Raw genomic sequence first — 21,114 nt, 5'->3', positions numbered from 1 at the left:
GGGTGCGGCAGGTGGGCCTGAGAGGAGGAGCCCTAGCCTGGGGGGGGGGGGGATGAACGTAGGGGACGGGAGAGCTGTTTGGGTGGGGGGAGGGGGTCTCCACTTGGCTGCCCGCGGTGAGCGGCGCGAGGCGGGGGCGGGGCCAGGGGGGAGGGGTAGGGCGAGCGCGCGCGCCCGGGGCGGGAGGGCCGAGGAGGACGTGCGGGACGGCGCGCGCCGCGCGCCGCGCTCCGACCCCTGGCTGGCCGGAGGCCGGGGCCTTCCTTCCCGCGCACCCCGCGGCCTGCGTCCTGGGCCCGGGCCGCCGCGCGGGCGACCTCGGGTAAGTCGCGCCTGTCCGCGCCTCAGTTTCCTCCTGGGTGCGATGGGGGAGGGGCCGTGGGAGAGGAGCGAGGGTCCTTCGGACCCGGGCGGCGGCTCTTTTCCCGCCTGCTTGTACCTTTTTTTTACCTGGGGGGTCGCTCCCCAAACTCCCCGCCCTCGAGGACGCCTCCCTTCCCCCCGGCCGTTTGTTCCTCCAGCCCGCCCCGCGGGGCGCTCCACCTGCGCGGGCGAGGGGAGGGGGCGGCAGGGGGCGAGGTCGCCCCTCGTGCCGGGCACCGAGCCGGCCCGGTGAGGGCCTAAGCGGCGCCTGTGCACCGGCCCCCCGCCGAAGGGCCGGGGGCCCCGTCCTTTCTCCCCGATCGCCCCCCGCTGGGCTTCTCCGTGTGCCCCCACGTGTGCCACCAGAAACGTTGTTTAAGTTTTGTGGGTGTTGGTTCGCTTCCTGTGATGCCCACAGAGCCTCGGGAGGTGAGGGCAGCGTGACATGGAGGGTCCAGCTCTGGCGGGGGCAGTCGTGCCGGGCCTTCCTCACCGGTAAAATGCACCGGACCGAGAAAAGGCACCAAACCACCGCAGCGAACGGTACCAACCTCGGGGTACCAAGGCGGAGGAGTGCGGGGAGAGGGGGCGGAGCACGTCCTCCGGGGGGCCGCTCCTGCCCCTCCCTCCGGCCCCCCAATCGGCGCCGAGGCAGCTGCCGGGAGGGTCACGTGAAGAGGTCCCGCGGGTGGGAGGCGGGCACTGGGAGGCGGCTCTGGTTGGGCACTCAGGTCTCGGGCGTCCTTTCAGGACTCGCGCCGGCCATGTGCCGGGAAAGCTGGGGGCCGCCTGGGTCCGAGCCCGGACTGGGGAGGGACGTGGCTCCTCTAAGGACCGCCCAGGTGGCTACTTCGGAGGAGAGAGCGAAGGTCGTGACGCCTGGCGGCTGGACACGCGCCCAGCTCGTGTTCCCTGCCCCGATCCTTTTTGTTTTTGCGGGCTGCCCCTTGGCTCTGGTGTCGACTGTGAGCGGGCACTCGGCAGGTTCCCGAGCCGTGCTGTTCGGGATCTTGATAGAGGATCCTGGGGGAGACTTTCCACCTAGCTGCCTTTGTCTCAGACTTAGGAATTCCCAAGCTCTCCCGGGTCTTCTTGTTCATTTCTTGCCTGGCCGCAGTGTTACATTGTATCCCTGCACCATCCTGTAGTCAGCTGTCCTGCCGTCAGTGACTGATGAGTTTCCTTCCAGTTTGGGGCAGCCCGGCGGTGCAGCGGGGAGGGCCTGAGGTCAGATCTCCCCTCACACCTGGGCACTCCCTAGCTGTGTGACCTTGGGCAAGTCACTTAACCCCCACCTCCAGTCATCCTGATGACTATCTGGTCACTGGATCCAGATGGCTCTGGAGGAGGAGTGAGGTTGGTGACCTTGCACAGCCCTCCCCCACCCAAAACAAAGTCATGTGCGAGTCGTGTCATTTCTCTGATGGCGTGCTCTTCTGTAAGGAAGGACGAACACACACGTTATAAAAAGTGCTGCTTTAAGTGTTGTTGTATACGAGATTTTCCCACCTTAGAGTATATGCCTGGTAGTTCTGTCAGGTAACTAGGAAATCATAGGGTATGTACAATTTGTTTCCTTTTTTTATTTAAAAATTCTAAGTCATTTTCCATAATAGTAAGACCAGCTCATAGCTCTACCAGCAATTTATTAGTGTGCCTGTTTTCCTATAGCCCATGTAAAACTTAGCATTTGAAGCTTTGCCACTCTGATGAGGAGTGTAAGGTAAAAACCTCAGTTTTAAGGTGATTTTGGTTTTGTTTTGTTTTTTTTTTAGTGATTTGGAACTTATTTCATGTAGTTGTACCTTGGATCTTTTGAGGAAATTTCCTATTGGGGGGAAATAGTTATTGCTCATATTTCTGTCAATTATGTATTGTGTGTATATTTGCATGCACATATGTATTGGAAAAATTGCTATAAACATTTCCCCTGATTAACCACTTCTCTATAGCTTCACTGATGCTGTTTTTATAAAAGCATTTAAACTTTATGTAACTGAAACATCCCTTTTGTAGGGACACCCCTTGTTTAGTGAGGAATTCTTCCCTACTTAGAATTGTTCAAGGAAGAGTCTTGCATTCTCTCCTTGTTTTTTCCAGTGTTCTTCTGTGATACCAATCCTAGCTATATAGTATATACCCCAAAGAGACTAAAGGCAAAGAAAGGATCTTTTACATACAGACTTCTGTATAGCAGCCCTTTTTGTGGTAGGGAAGAACTGGAAAGTTACAGGGCATTGGGGTCTGGTTAAACAAATGATAGTGATGGAGTGTTATTGGTTATAAGAAACAAGAAAAGGATACCGGACAGAAGGTGTATCCGACACCTACCCTTGGGGGATAGGGCATGAATGATGACTGAGAAAGAGTAATCCCTGGAGATGGAAAAATCACTGTGAATGTGAAGGAAAGAGGAAGTATTTGGGGGGGAGGGTAATGAATAGTGTCAGAAATTGCAGGGAAGTTGGGAAGAAAGAGAAGAGAAAAAAAGACTTTAGGATTTCGCAATTAAGACATGATCACAAGAACTGATACTGTGAATACAGCCTAAAATGTGCTATTTTTCTCTTCTCAAGGCTTTTTAAAAAATAATATCCTATTTTATGCAAAACTTGTTTCTAGTATATATCTTTTATTATTATTTATTTGTTTTCAGTTTTCTGCAATCACTTCCATAAGTCTTAGATTTTCTCCCCCCTCCCTCCCCGAGACGCCATGCAATCTTATCTGGGCCTTTCACATACATTCTTATTAAACACATTTTCACATTAGTTATGTTGCATAGAATTAAAATGAATGGGAGAAACCATGAGAAAAACCCAAACAAAATATAACATAAGAAAAAATATTCTGTTTCATTCTGCATTCTAATTCCATAGTTCTTTCTCTGGATGGCATTTTGCCTCGAGTCCTTTGGGAATGTTTTAGGTCCTTGCATCACTGTGAAAGGCTAAGTCTACCAGAAACAGTTCTCACATACTGTGGCTGTTACTGTGTACAATGTTCTCCTGGTTCTGCTCATTTCACTCAGCATCAGTTCACGTAAGTCTTCCCAGGTTTTTCTGAAGTTCTGCTCATCATGTCTTATAGCACAATAGTATTCCATTTCCATTACATTCATATATCACAGCTTGTTCAGCCGTTCCCCAGTTGGTGAGCATCCCTTTGATATCCAGTTCTTGGCTACCACAGTCTCTTCTCAAATCTCGTACAGAATGACTAATATGGAAATATTTTAGTTGATTGCTTATATGTAAACTGTATCAAGTTGATTACCATTTCAGGGAGGAGGGAGGAAAGGAGAGAGAATCTGGAACTCACAAGTTTAAAAAAAAGTTTAAAAAAATTGTTTTAACATGTAATGGAGGGAAAAATAAAATATATTTTTTTAAAACATGTGATTGCCTTGGAAAAAACAGTTTTAGTAGAGTAGTGGGATTAGAAGAAGCCGGATTGAGAAGTGGGAGCTGAGGCAGGGTAGTTCAGGGGTACAAGTGGCTTCTGTTTATTTCTATGTCACTGCTTTAGTCTAAAACCAAAGTGTCAGAAACTCCTGTTCATGGGACCCATAACAATCCAAGTGCCACTGAACCAAATTAAAATGTAATTGGGAAATATTTAACAACGTAAATAAAAACACAATAATTTGTAGGTAATATTTATATGTGTGACTTTCTTAGTATGTAGCCCATAGGAATTTTGAGTTTGGCACCATTGGTCTAAGGTAATTTAACAAATATGCATATAAATTTACTAGTTGCCCAACAAATTTGTGAATAAGGCCTAATTTGAATGCTTAAACTTCAGGAAAAAACTTCCTAACAGAATTATTTAGTTGTTTACTTATATGTAATGGTATATTCAAAGTTGCCTTCACTATCTCATTTCTCCTTTGAGGAGGAGAGACAGGTTGTGTGACTCAATTTCACTATAGGACAGGTCTGTACCTCTTCCCATTCCCCCAAAGACATATTGTTTGTGCTAAATAAGGTCCACGGTTCCCAGAGCCACAGTTTTATAGGATGAAAATATATTTGTTGTGATGACCTAGGGAGATGCCCAGAATTTGATGGTTGGAAGGGGCCTTGGCAGTGGACTCTGTTTGTGAGAGGGGTCCCTACTACAGAAAGTGGTCCTTTTGCTTTTTGAGAAAAAACCCATTGTATTTTAAGGTTGCCTCAGTCGACTTTGGGACAGCTCTAACTGTTCTTCAAGCCCAAATTCTGCTCTTTACAATGTCCCCCCATTACTCCTGGCTCTGCCCTTTCTGGCCAAACAGAATTAAGCTAATCCTTCACTCTGAGAGCTCTTCAGATACATGGATATAGTTCTTATGTCTGAACAGGACTAGTTCCTTCAGTTTCTCATGTGACATGGACCTGGTGGTCTCCACCATGCTTGCCCTACTCTATACAGTCTCCCATTTATCAGTTCTTCCCTTAAAATTGTGGTGCCCAGAACTGAACACAATAACGTTTGAGAAGAGGTCTGATGGGGGCAGCAAGAAACTGTAGAAATGATTTGTTATATTGCTCAGAAAAATTATCATACTGTTTAAATGCAGCCCAGTGTGACTAAAGTCTGTTGGCACCCAATGTCACCTGACCTCCGTAACTCTAGGAAGGCTAAGAATTTATGTGTATGTTAAATTATGCAGAATGAAGTAAGCAGAACTAAAAAAAAAATGATATACAGAGTTAAAAACAGTATAAACGGGAAAAACAAGAAAAATGACCAAAATAATTAACCTTATATGCTGGGAAATTGTAAGGATCAAGCTTTGCCCCAAAAAAGAGATGAGGGAGCATCTTTCTTCTCTGCAGAGGCGCAGGAGACTGCATGTGGGATGTTTTGCCTGTTATGTTGGGTTTGGCTGATGGCTTAGGTGATTTGTCTAGCAGTTTTGTAAAATGTTCTTTTGTTATGAGGAGAGGATAGGTGAGGAACTTATTGGGAAATGAAATTGAGGTAAAAACAAGAGAACTTCTTTTTCTTTTAAAGTGGAAGAATTGACTTCTCAGACACATTTTTAAAAAGAATGCTCAGCTGTTTAGCATTTTGAAATCTGGGAGTAGACCAGAGATGACCTTTCCAGGTTCTCTGTCCCCTTAAGTAAACTAACATTCCTGCCTCTGAGATCTTCTGAAGGCACTGTATCAGGGCGTTCTGAATTGTTTGCCACAAAAAGGGATCAGATTTGGCTGGGCCTCTCCTCCTGTTCTCTGGATCCTGAGCTCCCTCTGTCTTTCTTTGCTTTCTCCCATCCCTTCACTGCCTTTTTCCTTTGCTTCTCCAGGACTCACAGAGGAGCAGGTGTTGACTTTGTGCCTCTGCGGATAGAGCTGTTGGCGTGACTTCCTGGATGCTGGACTGAGAACAGGTAGCCAATTGCATTTTGTTTTGTTTGATCTCTCTGGGGTCATGACATTATCTACCAGCTCAAAGGGAACTGCATTTATGATGATAGAAGCCAATATGGGTGGTTTATAACTTAAAAAAATGTAAATGGATACATGGAAAATAAAATTTTAAGAAACACATTGCTATACCTCCTGTGAGGGCAAATGTGCTTAATGTATATCTAAGTACAGTAATTGAATCCTAGAACAAGAGTGTGAAGGAATCCTAGAAGTGATCTTATAGTTCAGCTCATCAATGCAGTGTTACTTATCAGTTCCTAAATTCTAAGTTGTATTATGTTAAAATTACGGCAAATAGTTACTTTCTGGGATTTTTTTGGGGGGGGGGGTTCCTTTTTTCTTCTAGAGGAAGACCTACTGAATCAGGTTTATTCAGGTGTCTATTCATTTGAATAATAATTTTTTTGGCACTAAAAAAATACAGAGTAACATTAAATTTGTGAGACTTGCCTCCTCCAACTAGATTTTAAATGTTACCAGATCACAGACTTTGTTTTCTTTGTCAGTGACTCAGCTAACATTTATTTAGCATAAGAGGTCTGTACCAAGCAGTTGAGAATGTTTTTAGAAGTCCCTGCCCTCAAGGAGCTCATATTCTAATGAGAGAAACAACATATGTAAGTACTGAGGTACACACATAAGATATGTACAGAGTGTAAAGAGTCTGGAAAGGTAGAAAGGGGCCAGGATGTAAGAAGTCTTAAATGCTAATGAGCTTTTGGTTTGACCCTGGAAGGAGTAGCCACTTGAGTTTATTGAATGTGTGAGAGAGTGGTTAGAGGGAAGGACCGAGGGAGAAATGGAAGGGGAGGGGATGGGGGTTGGGGTGTCAGATTTGGGAAATTTAGGGAAATTACTTGGTTGCAGAATAGAGGGTAGGAAGGGAGATGAGGCAGAAGACCACTTAGAAAAGGCGGTCAGAGTAGTTCAGGGGAGGGATATCCACCTCCTTTCCCCCAGGTACTCTTTGACCCAGTAACATTGGCCTTCTTATACTGTTCTGTGAACTAAAGCCTCCATTTCCCAGCTCCAGGCATTTTCTCCATCTGTCTGCCATGCCTGGATAACACTCCTCTTAAGTTCTCTAACTTCCTTTTAGTCTCAGCTGAAAGTCCATCTTCTGCCAGAAGTCTTTCCCAATCCCTCATAATTCTGGTGCCTTTGTTAATTATTCCTGTTTAACCTGTATATAGTTTGTATATGTTTGTTTGCTTGTTGTCTCTCCCATTAGATTGTAAGCTCATCGAGGTCAGGGATGATTTTTTGGCCTTTCCTTTGACCTCACAACCCTCAGTACGGTGCCTGGCGCAATAGGCTTTTAATAAATGCTTATCGACTGAGATGTTGTAAAGGTGGAAATGATGAGATTTGGAAATGAGTTGAATATGTATAGTGAGTGAGAGTGAGCTGTTAAAGATGACACTGAGGGTGTGAGTCTGGGTGGTGGGAAGATAATGTCAAAGTTAGGAATGGGAGGGTTTGGAGGAAAGAGGTAAGTTTGCTTTGGACATGTCATGTTTGAAACAGCTACCAGACAGCTCCTCTGAGGTGAACGGAGGACATTTGGTTGTGTGTGACTGATGACTGAATCTGTATATCTGGGTATTGGGCTGGGGGGCAAGTTACAAAAAGGAATCAGGTGTTACATTACAGTGGAAAGATTGGCCTAGATCTTAGGAAATCGGAGTCCAGCTCCGGTTATGCCACTGGTGAGTGGTGTGATCTTAGACAAACCCCTTAGCTTCTCTGAGTTTCTATAAAACAAGGCTAAATTTGATCCTTCCAGTTCTTTCCACTTTTCAAGTTCTTAGTATTCTAAGAATTTATGGAATGGACACCGTTTCTGAGTTTTTTGTGACAAGTGGCTGGCTTGTCCTCTTTCTATCTTCCTTCCCACCTCCCTAAGCAGCCAAGTAATGAGAGCAGATAGCATCCCACAACATTCTCACAGCTTTATCTGTGCTTATGAGAGTTGAGCATGGCCTGTTCTTTCATTCCATCTGCATCAGTTAAACATACCTAGCTGTGGAGTCAAGAGTGACCTGGATTTCAGTCCAGTTACTTCTGTGACCATAGTCAAGTCACTGGAATTCTCTGGGTCTCAATTCTTCACTTACAAAACGTAGATGTTAGCTGTATCTACCTAACATGCAGGTTGTGAGGACCAAAGCCAAATATGCCCCACTGCCTGGGTTTGTACAATAAAACTTTACTTTAAAATGTAGCTCTTGAGCCATACAAAAGTAGGTGACAGTTTGTCCCTGTTCTCTATAAATGCAAGCTATTATTCAGATGCTTTCTTCCTGCACCTTTCTTTGTTGTATATCCAAAGTCCCTCCCACAAAGGCATATAGTTGTTGGAAAGACAAACCAATACCGTACTTGTGCACCACTCTAACGGAGACAATTTTATTTGAGATTAATTCCACTTTTTAAAAAATTGAATAGCACTTTCTCCTTCTTCCCCCACGCCTCACATGATTAAATGGTGTTACTCCTTACCAAGGCTAACTTTTCTACTTGTTCAAGCAGTCCTGTTCTCACATGCATACCCCCTTTGGCTTCTCTGTGATCCTCACTCCTTTCCTTCTTTTCTCTGTCTCCCTGTCTAGTGGTTCATTTCCTACTGCCTACAAATGTACCCATGTCTTCTCTGTCCTGAAAAAACTGACTCTAATCTTAAACCTAACTGCATGCTATCTGTCTCCTCTTACTCTCCTTACCCTCTTACCATCTGGCTTTTGACCTTATCATTCCTCCAGAACTGCTCTCTCCAGAGTTACCAATGATCTCTTAGTTGCCAGGTCCCATGGCTTTTTCTCAGACCTCTTTCTCCTTGATCTCTCTGCAGGCTTTGACACTGTTGGATCACCCTTTCTCCTTGATACCTTATTCTCTTTCCTGGTGTTCCTCCTCCCTATCTGTCCCTTTTGGTGGATCCCCCTCCAGATCTAACCATTGTGTCCCTCAGGGATCTGTCCTGGGCTTTTTTCTGCCTTTGTACCATTTCACTTGATGATCTCCTCAGTTTGCATGCATTTAATAACCATTTTAGTGCTAGTGATTCTCAGATCTCTGTGCTGACCTCCTATTTCCCATCTCTAGCTGCCTTTAATACATCTCAAACTGCTTGTGCAGCTGACATCTTAAGCTCAAAGCATCCAAAGCAGAACTCATAATCATACCCCTTAAGATCTCTCTCCCACTACCTTCTGGCTTTCTTTAGACTGCAGTACCAGCCTCCCAGCCCCTCAGGCTCACAACCTAGAAGTCATGCTGGATTCCCCATTATCTCTCACTCCCCCCCCCCCCCCCCCCCCCGCCCATATCCACGCTGTTTGAAGGCTTGTCATTTTGACCTGTGTAGCATCTCAGGAATATACTCCTCCTCTGACCCTGCCCCCACCCTATGCAGGCCCCCATCACCTCATGCCTTTACTATTGCAGTAATTGCTAGCGGACCTGCCTGCCTCCAGTCCATCTTCTTTCTCTGCAGCCACTAAAGCGATTTCCCTGAGTTGAAGGTGCCATCATGTCACTCCCAACTCGGCTAACTTTGGTGGCCCTTTGTTGCCTTCAGGGTTAGATACACAGTATTCTGTTTGACATTCAGTCATTCCTAACTTACCCCTTTTCTGCCTTTCCAGTCTTACACCTTCTCCCTGGCACATAGTCTTTGATCTAGTGACATTGAGCAGCGACAGTGACACTGTTCCATGAACAGGACGCTCCATCTCTGCACTCTAGCCATTCCCTCTGGCTGAATTCCGCCCAACCCTCCAGTGCCTGGAATGCTTCTCCTCCCTTACTCTGCCAAGTGACCTCCCTGGCTACCATCCAGCCTCCCCCAATCCCTCTCAATTCTAGTGCCTTCCCTCTGTTACTTATTTTTAATTTATCCTGCATCTAGCTTTTTTGTATATATTTGTTTGCATGTTGTCTCCCCATTTAGATTGTAGCTTGAGGGAAAGAACTTCTTTTGCCCCTTTTTGCACTTAGCGCAGTGCCTAGCACATAGTAAGTGCTTAACAAATTTTTATCGATTGATTGACAGATTTTTCATCTTTATATTCTCAGTGCCTTACACATGTTAGTTACTTAAATGCTTGTTAAATTGAAAGGGAAAAAAACCCTACCATTTCTGTAGCATTTTAAGATTTGCTTTATAACTGTCATGTCATTTCATTCCCACAACAGCCCTGGGAGGGCTTGTTTTTTATAGACAAGTTGAGGGAGGTGAGCTAACTTAACTTGCCTAGGGTCACACAGTAAATAAGTGTCAGAGGCTGGAATTGAACTCAGGTCTTCCTAACTCCAGAGCAGAGCTATCTGCTAACTCCACCTGGAGCAACTGTTAGAATGCCTTGTTAGAAATGCAAGTTTAAATTTTTTTTGTGTGTAAGTTTAAATTCTCCTTAACTGAATGGAAGAAACTTAAAGTGAGAATTACCCCCCAACAACTTCCAAAGCTGTCTGTGGGTGGAAAGTTCAGTGGTAAAGAGTATAAACTTCAGAAGTCCATGAAAGCAACAAGGAAATATTCTAAAAGCTGATGGCATCTGTTAATTTTATTTCCATTGTCTCCCTTTCTCTTTTATTTCAACTTTTCTTCACCTCACAGCATTTTGTCCAACCTTGTTCCCAAAGGAAAAATTAAAGCTTCCAAATTGGTATTGCTAGAAAGCTCCCATGTTCAAGAGTGGCATTAGTAAAATCAGTTCACAGTGATGTATGCGTTTGCTTTTTAGGTGTCCTAATGGGTGTGAGCAAGTTAGATGTTTTTTACCGACGCCTCCTCCTCACAAAGCTTTTCATCAGAGGATGGGGAAGGCCTGAAGATCTGAAACGGTGAGCATTTTGCCCAGCATATTCCAACTAGAATTGCAAGTGTCATTTTTCGTGCAGTTAGTCCAAGTAAATATTTAATTTAGATCATTTAGTCCTTTCACCTTCAGGTTGGTTGAAGAGATGATATTTTTGTCCAGGAAAGCTCTCTGTAGAATCATCTACTAAATGACCTGAGGGTGGGGTTTTATGGGGGTTGAGCACCTACACTTATGAATGCTTTGATAGCTGGCACTCCCACGTTATGAAGGTGATCTCAACTGGTCCTCACAACAGTAGTAGGAGGCAGGTGGTGTTTATTAATCCCTGTTTTACCCGTGAAGAGATACTGAGGCAAACAAAGGTCAATTGACTTGACCAATGTTCACATACTTTCAAGTAATGGTATTGTTAAAATAGTATAGTAATAGTTTTTATTATCCTTCAGATCAAAAGGTTTCTAATTTCTCTTTCCTAAATCTTAGTATAAATTGTGAATTATGTTTATTAAAAAGCATTTCGTACTGAAAAATTAAAAATACTTATTAGAACCATAAACTGGATTTTTTGGAATAGGTAAAAAAAATCTTAATAATCAAGCATCTTGACCCAGTTTCAACTATTTTGTAATGAGATTATTTTTATCATCAATAAAAAATTGAACTCATTTCTCTTTTTTTCATAATAGACTGTTTGAATTCAGAAAGATAATTGGTAACCGGGAAAAATGCCAGAATATGGTGTCAAGAGATTATCCGGTATACATTGACAAGGTATTCAAAATAAAAATATGTAGTTGTCAAAATTTTATTGAAAACGTATGCAGAGGTTAAATTGAATGTTAAAATGTATGAATAAGCATGCTTTTTATTATATGTGTATTTGCATATTAAACTCATTTGTTGATCAATCTTAAGGTGTTTATTTTGTAATACTTACAGAATCCTAGAGCATCAACTAAAAACCTAGTTGAAGTAATTGACAACTTTTGAAAAGTTGTGGGATAAAAAATAAACCCACATAAGTCATCAACATTTCTATATATTGCCAACAAAGTCCATCGATAAGCAATAGAGAAATTCCAGTTAAAATAAGTAGGCAGTATAAAATATGTGGGAGTCTACTTGCTCAGGCAAATCCAGGAACTATATGAACACAATTACAAAATACTTTTCATACAAAGTCAGCTAAACAGTTGGAAAGATAATTGGTCATGGGTAGGCCAAAACAATATAATAAAAATGACAATTCTACCTAAATTAGTCTACTTATTCAGAATACCAAAAGAATTATTTTATAGAGCTAGAAAAAAAAACGATTTATCTGGAAGAGCAAAAGGTCAAGAAGAATATCATGGGAATCGGAAAAAAAAAATTTTGAAGAAAGATGGCCTAGCCATTACCAAGGGATAATCATCAAAGCAGTCTGGTAATGGCTAAGAAATAGAGTGGTGGAAAATAGTATGACAGAAACTTGGTATACACCAATATCTCACGTATGTGATTAATGCATAAAGGTTGATAAATTAGGGGAGGATGAAACAGTTTACCTGTAAGATTTATGGATAAAGGAAGAATTTAGGATCAGACAAGAAATAGCATTATAGGATATAAAATGGATAATTTTGATTACATTAAATGGAAAGGGTTTTGCCCAAACAGAACCAATGCAATCAAATTTAGAAGGAAAGTAGAAAACTGGGAGGAAAATCTTTTACAACAAGTGTCTCTGGTAAAGACCTTATTTCTCACATATAAAAAATGGAGTCATCTTTATAAGAACGCAGGTTATTTCCCTGTTGAGAAATGGTCAGAGAATATGAACAGGTAGTTTTCAGGCAAAAGAATCAAAGCTTTCATAATATGGAAAATGCTCTAAATCTCTGTTGAGGAGAGAAATTCAAATGAAAACAACTCTGAGGTTCCCCCTCAGGCCTGTCAGATTGGCTGATATGACAGAAAAGGAAAGCGATACATGTTGGGGGGAAGTAGGAAAACTGAGACACTGATGCGCTTTGGAAGAGTTATAACTGAGTATTTTGGAGAGCAGTTTGCCCAGAAGGCAGTCAAATTGTACATAGCCTTTGATTCAGCAATACCACCACTAGATCTCTATCCCAAAGAAATTAAGAAAGCAATTGTACAAATTTTTGTACAAGAATATTTATGACGGCTATTTTTGTGGTATCTTAAGAATTTAAAATTGAAGGGATGCCTCTTAAGGGAATGGCTGAACAAGTTGTGGTGTATGATTGTGATAGAATATTACTGTGCTGTAAGAAATGATGAACAGGAAGATTTCAGAAAAACCTGGAAAGACTTCAATGAACTGGTGCAGAGCGAAGTGAGCAGAACCAGGAGAACACTGCACACAGTAACTGCCGTGTTACAAGATGGCTGTCAGCACTACAGTGACAGAAGACAGTCCCAGAGGGCTCATGACGAGAACTGAGGATGCCTTCGTGTAGACTGAGCATACGTTTTCTTTCTTCCTCCCTTTATTTCTGTCTTTCTTCTTTCCCTCCTTTTGTATTTTCTTCCGCAAAATGGTTACTATGGAAGTGTGTTTTATGAGATTGCACATACATAACCTATATCGTTATTGTCTCAGTAGGGGAGAGGGAAGGAAGGGATGGAACTTGAGGCTCAAAACTTAAAAAAAAGTTTTAGATTGTTTTTACGTGTAATTGGGGGGGAGATTTTTTTAAATTTCCAGGCACTGTACTATGATCTGGGGATACAAAGGCAAAGGAAAAAGAGATGCTGCCCTTGAGGAGCTCACATTATGAAGCGAGAGACAACATGTACAAGTAAAAGTATATACAAAACATGTCTGAGGAAATGGTTAGCAGATGTAGGGCTTGGGGCAAGATCCACGGGGGAAGGAGGGAGTCAGGAAACGCCATACAGAAGCAAAACAAATCCACACACTGGAAAATGTCTGCCTCATTCTGCACTTCCCTTCTGTCTCCTTAAGTCTTTTACATTTATTTTTCCTTTGCTATCAGATACTTTGCTCTCCATCAGTTCATACAAGTCTTGGAACCCATCCTTTCCATCATTTCTTACAAGGCGGTAATAGTCTGTTACGTTCATGCACCATAGTTGTGTAGCCATTGCCCGATTGATGGGCACTCTTTTGTTTGTTTTTTACTACAACAAAAAGTGGAATTAAATATTCTTCTACATATGGATTTTTACCCTTTTTTTTGAGCTATTCGGATTATATGACTACTATTGGAATTTCTGGGTCAAAGGCATCCTGAGTTTAGTGACTTTTTGAATAGATTGCTTTCCAGAGGGTCTGTACCAATTCCAAGAGTGCCACTCGCAGTGGATTTGTGTGCCCAACCTCCCCTCCAACAACTTTCATCTTCCTTTTTTAAAAAGCATTGCTAATGATGGATGTGAGGTACAAAGCTATTTTAATTAATTAGTGATTTGGAACGTTTTTCATACGATTATTGAAAATTTGCTTTTTTTTTTTCTTGTGAGAACTGCTTGTTCATCCCTTGCCTGTTTCTCTATTGTGGGACAGCTCTTGTTCTCACATATTTGAATTAGTTCTCTTTTTTAGGGGCAGCTAGATGGCAAAGTGGATCAAGCACAGAGAGTCAGGAAATCCAGCCTCGGACACTTACTAGCTGTGTGACCCTGGGCAAGTCACTTAACTTCTGTTTGCCTCAGTTTCCTCATCTGTAAAATGAGGGTAATGATAGCCCTTACCTCCCAGGGTGGTTGTGAAGATCAGCTGCCCCTGATCCATTGTAAGTGCTGTGTAAATATTAGCTACTGTTATCATGAATCTCGGATGTTGTCTTGTCAGAGGGCTTAGTTAATAACTGCTCCCCGGTAGATTTTAGTTGTGTGAGTTTTGGTTATACAAAGAGTTTCAGTTTTATGTAATTGTCCATGTGATGTCCAGTGATCTTCTGAGTCACTAGTTTGGTCCCATTCTTCTAATTTTATTTATTTAGGATGTTATCTCGGACTGTGCGACAGTGTGGAATTTGTTGTTTTGTGGTGTGAGATGTTGATCTAAATCTAATTTCTGACAGACTGCTTTCCAGCTTCTGTCTAGCAGTGAATCTTTCATGTAGTAGTTGTGATCTTTGGGTACACTGAACACTATGCTCCTACGTCTGACTGCTTTTAGATCTTATGTTCCTATTCTCTTCCCCTGATCAACTCTTAGGTTTGCTTTTTATTTTAACCAATTCCAGGTAGTTTTGATGACCCTTGCTTTGTGTTATGCAGTTGCAGAGCTGGTACTATTCGGCCCCCTTACTTCCCATTTTGAAAAATTCTCCTAAGATTCGTAACCTCTTATTCCTCCAGAATAACTTTCCAGATTATTGCATAACTTGAGAAGGGAAATGACATGGCCACATCTGTACTTTAGGAAAATAACTGAAGTAGATGAAAAGTCCAAGAGATATAGGTTTTGGGTAATTAATAATCAACTTATTAATTGGATTAGCAGATAATAAATTGAGGTCAGTGGTTCTCTGAGAAACCAAAGAGCAGATCGTGGAGGCCATTGAATGTGTAAATACCCTTGGGAGAGGGGGTGTCTGAGGGTGAAATCAGTTCTGATTGTTGAACAGTTAATGAGAGAATGACTGCTATAATGAGAATTGGGCTTATTCCAGTGAGGGGCTGGGGGGCCTGGCTCTGATCATGGCTTGAACTCTTAAAGAGGCTTTTCTCCACCCAGATGCTTAAAATAGGTGAACAGTGGGCCAGAATTCACCCAGATTAGATTCTCTTTATCCTTCAATTAGAAATAAGCTTTCCCAGTTGAGTAGGATACAGCCCAAGATTGAGGAGAATATCTCATTGTCATCCTGTCATCCCTAGCCCATCTAGGGCTAGGCTTTGAAGGAGGAAATAAGAAGAGGAAAAACCTACCTGTAATTGGTTATTAATATGATAGGAAAATGATCATTTTCTCATTACTGTCCTAGTCATGTATAAGACAAATTACAGTGAAGTAATGATAGTGGGGGTGAGGCGGGTCAGGTAAGGGGCTGTTGTGAGTCCAGGAGAAGGTTATAAGGGTGTTGGCTATATGAGTGAATAGGAGGGGATGGGTACAAGAGAGAATGGAGAAACAGAAGCAAGATTTGGCAGCCAACCACTGGGTGACTTGAAAGATGGTCCCTGTTCAGAAGAGGGGTAAGTTTCAGGAAAAAGCATGGGTTTTGTTTTGGGACATGCTGAATTTAGATGCCTAAATCCAGTGGGAAATGCCTAAGCAGCTGGTGATATAGGCCTGGAGCTACAAAAAAAGATAGGGCTGGATGTAAAGGTCTGAAGGTCCCTGGCCACCTCCCCCTGTGTGTATTGTTTCTTGATAGAATGTAAGCTCATTGAAGGCAAGGACTGTCTTTGCTTGCATGTACTTATTTTCTGTAACACCAATGCTGCTATGCATATGCATGTGTATTTCCAGGGTAAATTCACAAAATATAAACTCTCTTCCTCAAAGACAAAACCAAAATATTTATTCAGATACCAGAAAGCCAGTTCCACCATGAACGAACAAGTTTATACATACACATTGCCAATCCAGGAAGCACAGCCATCCCCAAGCCTTCCCTTCTTCAGGCCTCCCCCTCCTTCTCTCCCTCTTGCTCTGCCTCCTCTCTCTCAGCTCCCCCTCCCACTCTCTCTTCCTGCTCCATCCCTTCAGCAAGCTCTCCATCAGTTTCATGTGACTGAGGCTGTGGGCTGGACTAAAGCTCAGGTCACATGGGCCTAGTAAGGGGCAGGGAAGATCTTCAGGTTCCCTTAACATTGCATCTCCCCAGTGTTTGGCACAGAGTAAGTACTTAATCTCATTTCATTCATCTCACCTGTAACTCACTTTTCAACAGATCTGATCAGAGAGAATTTAGATCCATAACACAGAGACATCTCACAAGAGGATTCACCATCCAGTTACTTTTTTTCACTTCCTAGCAAGATAAAAACTAGCATAGCTGATCATCATGTGTCTTTTGTACCCATAGTCCTTTGCACAGCCGTAGAGAGCATCTGTTGAATTGACTTTATTTGCTGACTGGTTTCTTCTAGAAATCTGACTCTAGCGCATGCGTGCATTAGCTTTGTTCTTTCTCTGACAGATTGAAGAAGAGACAGACTGTAAGATTCTTGAAGGACATTTTGTTTCTCCGATGGCTCATTATGTTCCTGATCTCATGCCGATTGAATCTGTTATTGCCAGGTAAGAGATTTCCTTCTGAAAATAGAATATTAAAGAAACAACTCGATGATGTTTGCTTATTTCATTTTGTTCTGGTCTGAGATATCAAGAATCTTATTACTTTTGAGTACATGCTCTAACTTTGAATAGGCTAACTTGTTTTTGGGTAGAGGTTCTTAAGGAAACTGCTTTCACAAATGGATAAGTAATTTATAACTAGTATAAGAACTGAGGTGAATGTTTCTAAAGGCTGGAAGTTAAAACGTTTCATTCTGATTCCTCCTACAGTCCTATTTCTTTAGCATTAGTTTCCTTGGTTATTTTTCACATAATGTAATTAGAATTGTCTACCTAACTTTGTCTGAATTGTCACTGTCTTAATTGATGGGGTTTTCCTGTTTCATTGCTATTCAGTCATTTCAATAGAGTTCAACTTTTTCTGACCCCGTTTGGGGTTTTCTTGTTAGAGATACTGGAGTGGTTTGCCATTTCCTTATCCAGCTCCCTTTATTGATGAGGAAACTGAGGCAAGCAGGCTGAAATGACTTGCCTCGGGTACAGTGAGTTCTGAGGCTAGATTTGAACTCAAGAAGATGAATGTTCCTAATTTCAGACCCAATACTTTATCCACTGTGCCACCTAGCTGCCCCATCTCACCAAGAATTCATACTTGTATAGCAATTTTAAAGTTTATAAAGTTCTGTATTTTAATTATCAACTGAGAAAATTTTATTTGTGCCATAAGATCAGTTGGATCTTTGCCCCATGAATCCCATCTCTCCTTTCCTATAATTCCTGCTACTGTTGCCATGTTGCTTGATGTTCAGTCATTTCAGTCATGTCCAGACTGAATATATATATTCAGGCTGGAATTTGTTGAGCCCATTTGGGGTGTTCTTGGCAGATACTGAAGTGGTTTACCATTGCCTTCTCCAGCTCATTTTACAGATGAGCAAACTGAGGCGAACAGGATTAAGTGCCTTGGCCAGGATCACACAGCTAGTAAGTGTCTGAGGCCAGATTTGAACTCAGGAAGAGTCTTCCTGACTTCAGGCCTGGTATTCCATCCACTGTACCAACTAACTGCCCCCACTATTGCCATAGCAATGGACAGATGTGCTAAGGAGTAGCTGGAGAAAGAGAGGATGTCATTTTCTCCCTCTAATTCAGAGGTTTCTGCTATTGCTGGTTCTGCCCTCTAAGATGGAAGCAGGCATTGGATGTGGGGTAGACAGAAAGCTGGTAGTAGTGTGAAGGGCTTCCAGAAGCCACAGCTTTTCACCCCACTAGGATGTGGCTGATGAGGATGATGCCTGTTAAACTATCAAAGTTGAGGCTTTTCTGTATTCTGCATCGTCTTCATTCTACTGTGTATGAGACTTAGAGATTCCCTGGGCCCTAGCTTTCCTCCATTTCCATTAAAAACTGAGAAGGTAGTTGGCTCTTTGTTCCTCCAAGGTCTTAATGACGGGAACTTTATAGAATACAAAGAAGAGGTGTCTTTGGACTGTGTCTGAAGTAGTGAATACTTGGCGTGTATTTGCTAACATGTCACATACTTCTGCATGCTTCCTTGTGGACCTTCTGAAGTGCTGAAACCCCTCAGGCCATCAGCTGCCCAGGAGAGTGTGCAGAATTGGCCAGAGCATAGGTGTGAGATAAAAGTGGAGGCAAACTTAAGGTGTTCTGCTTTGTAGTACAATAATATCTCAGCACATTTTCTTGTTCTCTTATGAGTTAGTAGAACAAAACTCATTACTTGTAAATGTCGTACTTCATGTGTGTAATCAGTATCAAATTACTTGTCTTCTCAATGGGAGGATGGGAAAGATTTTGGAACCCAAAATTTTAAAAAATGAATGTTTAAATATATTTGAATGTAATTTGGGAAATATTTAACAAATTAAAAAAAATTTTAAGAATTTTAAATGTTATGGATCACAAAAAACTTGATTCAGTTGGGCTCATTATTTGAAATTAGTAAGTACAGAATTGGAAGGGTTACTTTTCGCAATATTTTGATTCTGGTATGACTGTTTCTTGTAAAGTGTTTTATTTGCACAGCTAACAGAACGGAGTCTTTCCCACTCCAGTTTGCTCTAAATAAAATATTCTTATGTCCTTGAAAATAGCAAAATGCTAAAACCATGTATTTGTGCGGAGCACAGCCTCTATACATTTAATTATGGTCAGTTAGTATAAACTTTTACTTTCTTAGTACTTTTCTTTTGAGAAACTTTATTTAATCTAGAGCTCATTTATTCCTCTACTCACTATAAAAGAGGAAAGAAACTAAATTGTGCACAAATTAGGTGACTCTCCCAAGGTCAAACTGCAACTTTATATCAGCTCTGTCATTATAGTCTGACTTAGCCAATGACTAATGTATACTTGCTTTATTTTCTGTGACTTCTTATTTCCTCCTCTACCTAGTTCATTGTACTGAAGTGATAATGATGCCAAGAGAGGGATTGGCGTAGAGAATAGTAAGTAATAAGGACTGGAGATGTTTATAAAGTTAAAAGCACACAGCCCCGCTAGTTGTTTATGGTATGGAAAGGATAGTGCCCTAAAGTTCTGGAAAGAAATACTGGCTGTGGGTTAGTAGAAAAGGGAAGATATGGAAACAGAAGACGTGGATGGTGCCAGCTTTTCTCTACCTATTTAATTCATATTTAAATTATTAATAATAGCTCAGGCTTACAGAGAGCTTTAAAGTTTGCAAAGCTTAAAGACAGTTAAACATTCCCTGAATTCAAGGAGTTTATTCTACTAGGATATCACATGTAAACTGACGGATTGATACCTGATAATTCGGGCAGGAGGGAGAAGTTCTAAACACTCTAGAGATCCAGGGAGGCTTCCTAGAAGAAATGCCCCCTGCACTGAGCTTTGACGGAAGCTGAGGACCAAAGCAGAGATGGCTGCAGATGTGGACTGAGCCTAATAATGGACACTGGAGCCAGATGGCGAAGGGCTTTACAAGCTAATCGTGAGTCTGTATTTAATCTTAGAGGTAGAAGGAAGCTTCTGGAGCTTTCTGTGCAGTGAAGTGATTGACTCGAACCTGTGCTTTGCTAATGTCACTTTTACATCTGTGTGGGCAATGGATGGGCTAAGAGCGTGGTGTGAGGCAAGGACACCAGCGAGGCAGTTAACTAGTCTGTGCAGAAGGTGATGAAAACCTGAAGTGGAGCGGTGGCGAGGAGGAGACACCATCAAAAAGCATGTGGGTAGAATCAACGAGACATGGCAGAGGGTTAGATATGAAGAGTGAGGGGGAAGGAGGAGGAGAAGGTCACTTAAGGTTGTAAACCAGAGTAACTAGAAAGATAGTAATGCCTCGAAGGATAGGTGGGTTCTGTTTTGTCCACAGTGAGTTGGAGGTGTGTGGGAGTCAGGTGGTAAGTCAGGGCCAGAGGTCCCGAGAGAGTCTAGGGCTGGATATTTAGCTCCAGAGATGAATTATGATAGTTGAGCCTGTGGGAGTTGATGAGATCAAGACTGAAGAAAAGCAGAGGGCTTGAGACAGAACTCTGCAATTAAGGCGAGAAATAGAGAGGAGGATCCAGAGACTGAGAAGGCACAGCTGGACGCAAGGAGAGCCTGCAGACCAGCATCATAGAGTACCCGTGAGAGAGGTGATCAGTGGCATTCACTGCCGTGGTGAGGACTGGACAAAAGGCCTTCAGATTTGGCACTTATGAGGTCATTGGTAACTGGAAAGAGCAGCTCCATTTGAATTGTAAGGTTAAAAGCCAGATTGCAAGGTGCTAAGAAGTGAATGGAAGGTGGCAAACAGGCAGTGGATGTAAATAGCTTTTCTAAGTTAGGCACTGAAAAGGAGGTGAGAAATTGGGCTGTAACACATTTACAGGGTTCCTATTTAATTCATCTTGATAGATGTTTTTTATCCATATCTGCTTAGTGTCTTTTGAAACCAAAGAATGTAAAAGAGGGATGACTAAGCTTTTTAATCTCCAAAGACAAGCCCCAATCCACTATCAGTAGAGGGGAGTACCAGCAGCTACAGAATGGGGCAGTACCCTACCCTAGAGGTGGAGGTCTTTCATTTTACTTTCAGTCTTAAATTAAGCAGGGAATAACTGTTGTTTGTAGTGAGGAGCCTTTGGTCACATCTAAGTAAATGAAATTAAGAAGAGCCCTTGTATTTACCAACAGTGAGTTCACCCTGTCAGTATTACAGAAACTGTGAGATGCTGTCTAGTTCACCAGAGTGGGGCCCCACCTTGGGTGCATGGCACAGAAGGGCAGGTTGAAGGAGCTGGAGAAGAGCAGA

The 21,114-nt window shown here is 42.3% G+C and overlaps 1 protein-coding gene across 4 annotated transcripts in view; it reads left to right on the top strand.

Annotated features, from left to right (window-relative positions):
• The first annotated feature begins 185 nt into the window (after positions 1 to 185).
• Positions 186 to 21,114, top strand: part of ABHD18 (abhydrolase domain containing 18) — a 42,875-nt gene continuing 21,946 nt past the window's right edge. For 2 of the 4 annotated variants that reach the window (XM_072624571.1, XM_072624573.1), the window contains exons 1-5: positions 186 to 322; positions 5,660 to 5,743; positions 10,532 to 10,631; positions 11,296 to 11,380; positions 16,735 to 16,835. In XM_072624571.1, coding sequence (XP_072480672.1) covers positions 10,540 to 10,631; positions 11,296 to 11,380; positions 16,735 to 16,835 — 278 coding nt within the window. In that variant the 5' untranslated portion in view covers positions 186 to 322; positions 5,660 to 5,743; positions 10,532 to 10,539. Of the gene's footprint in view, positions 323 to 769; positions 793 to 5,659; positions 5,744 to 10,531; positions 10,632 to 11,294; positions 11,381 to 14,183; positions 14,374 to 16,734; positions 16,836 to 21,114 lie in introns of those variants that run through there. The other 2 variants (XM_072624572.1, XM_072624574.1) reach the window with 2 other exon arrangements.

The sequence above is a fragment of the Notamacropus eugenii genome, chromosome 7 (genome assembly GCF_028372415.1).
Source record: "Notamacropus eugenii isolate mMacEug1 chromosome 7, mMacEug1.pri_v2, whole genome shotgun sequence".
In the NCBI taxonomy this organism is placed as follows: Eukaryota; Metazoa; Chordata; class Mammalia; order Diprotodontia; family Macropodidae; genus Notamacropus; species Notamacropus eugenii.
This window is presented reverse-complemented; position numbering and strand designations above follow the sequence as displayed.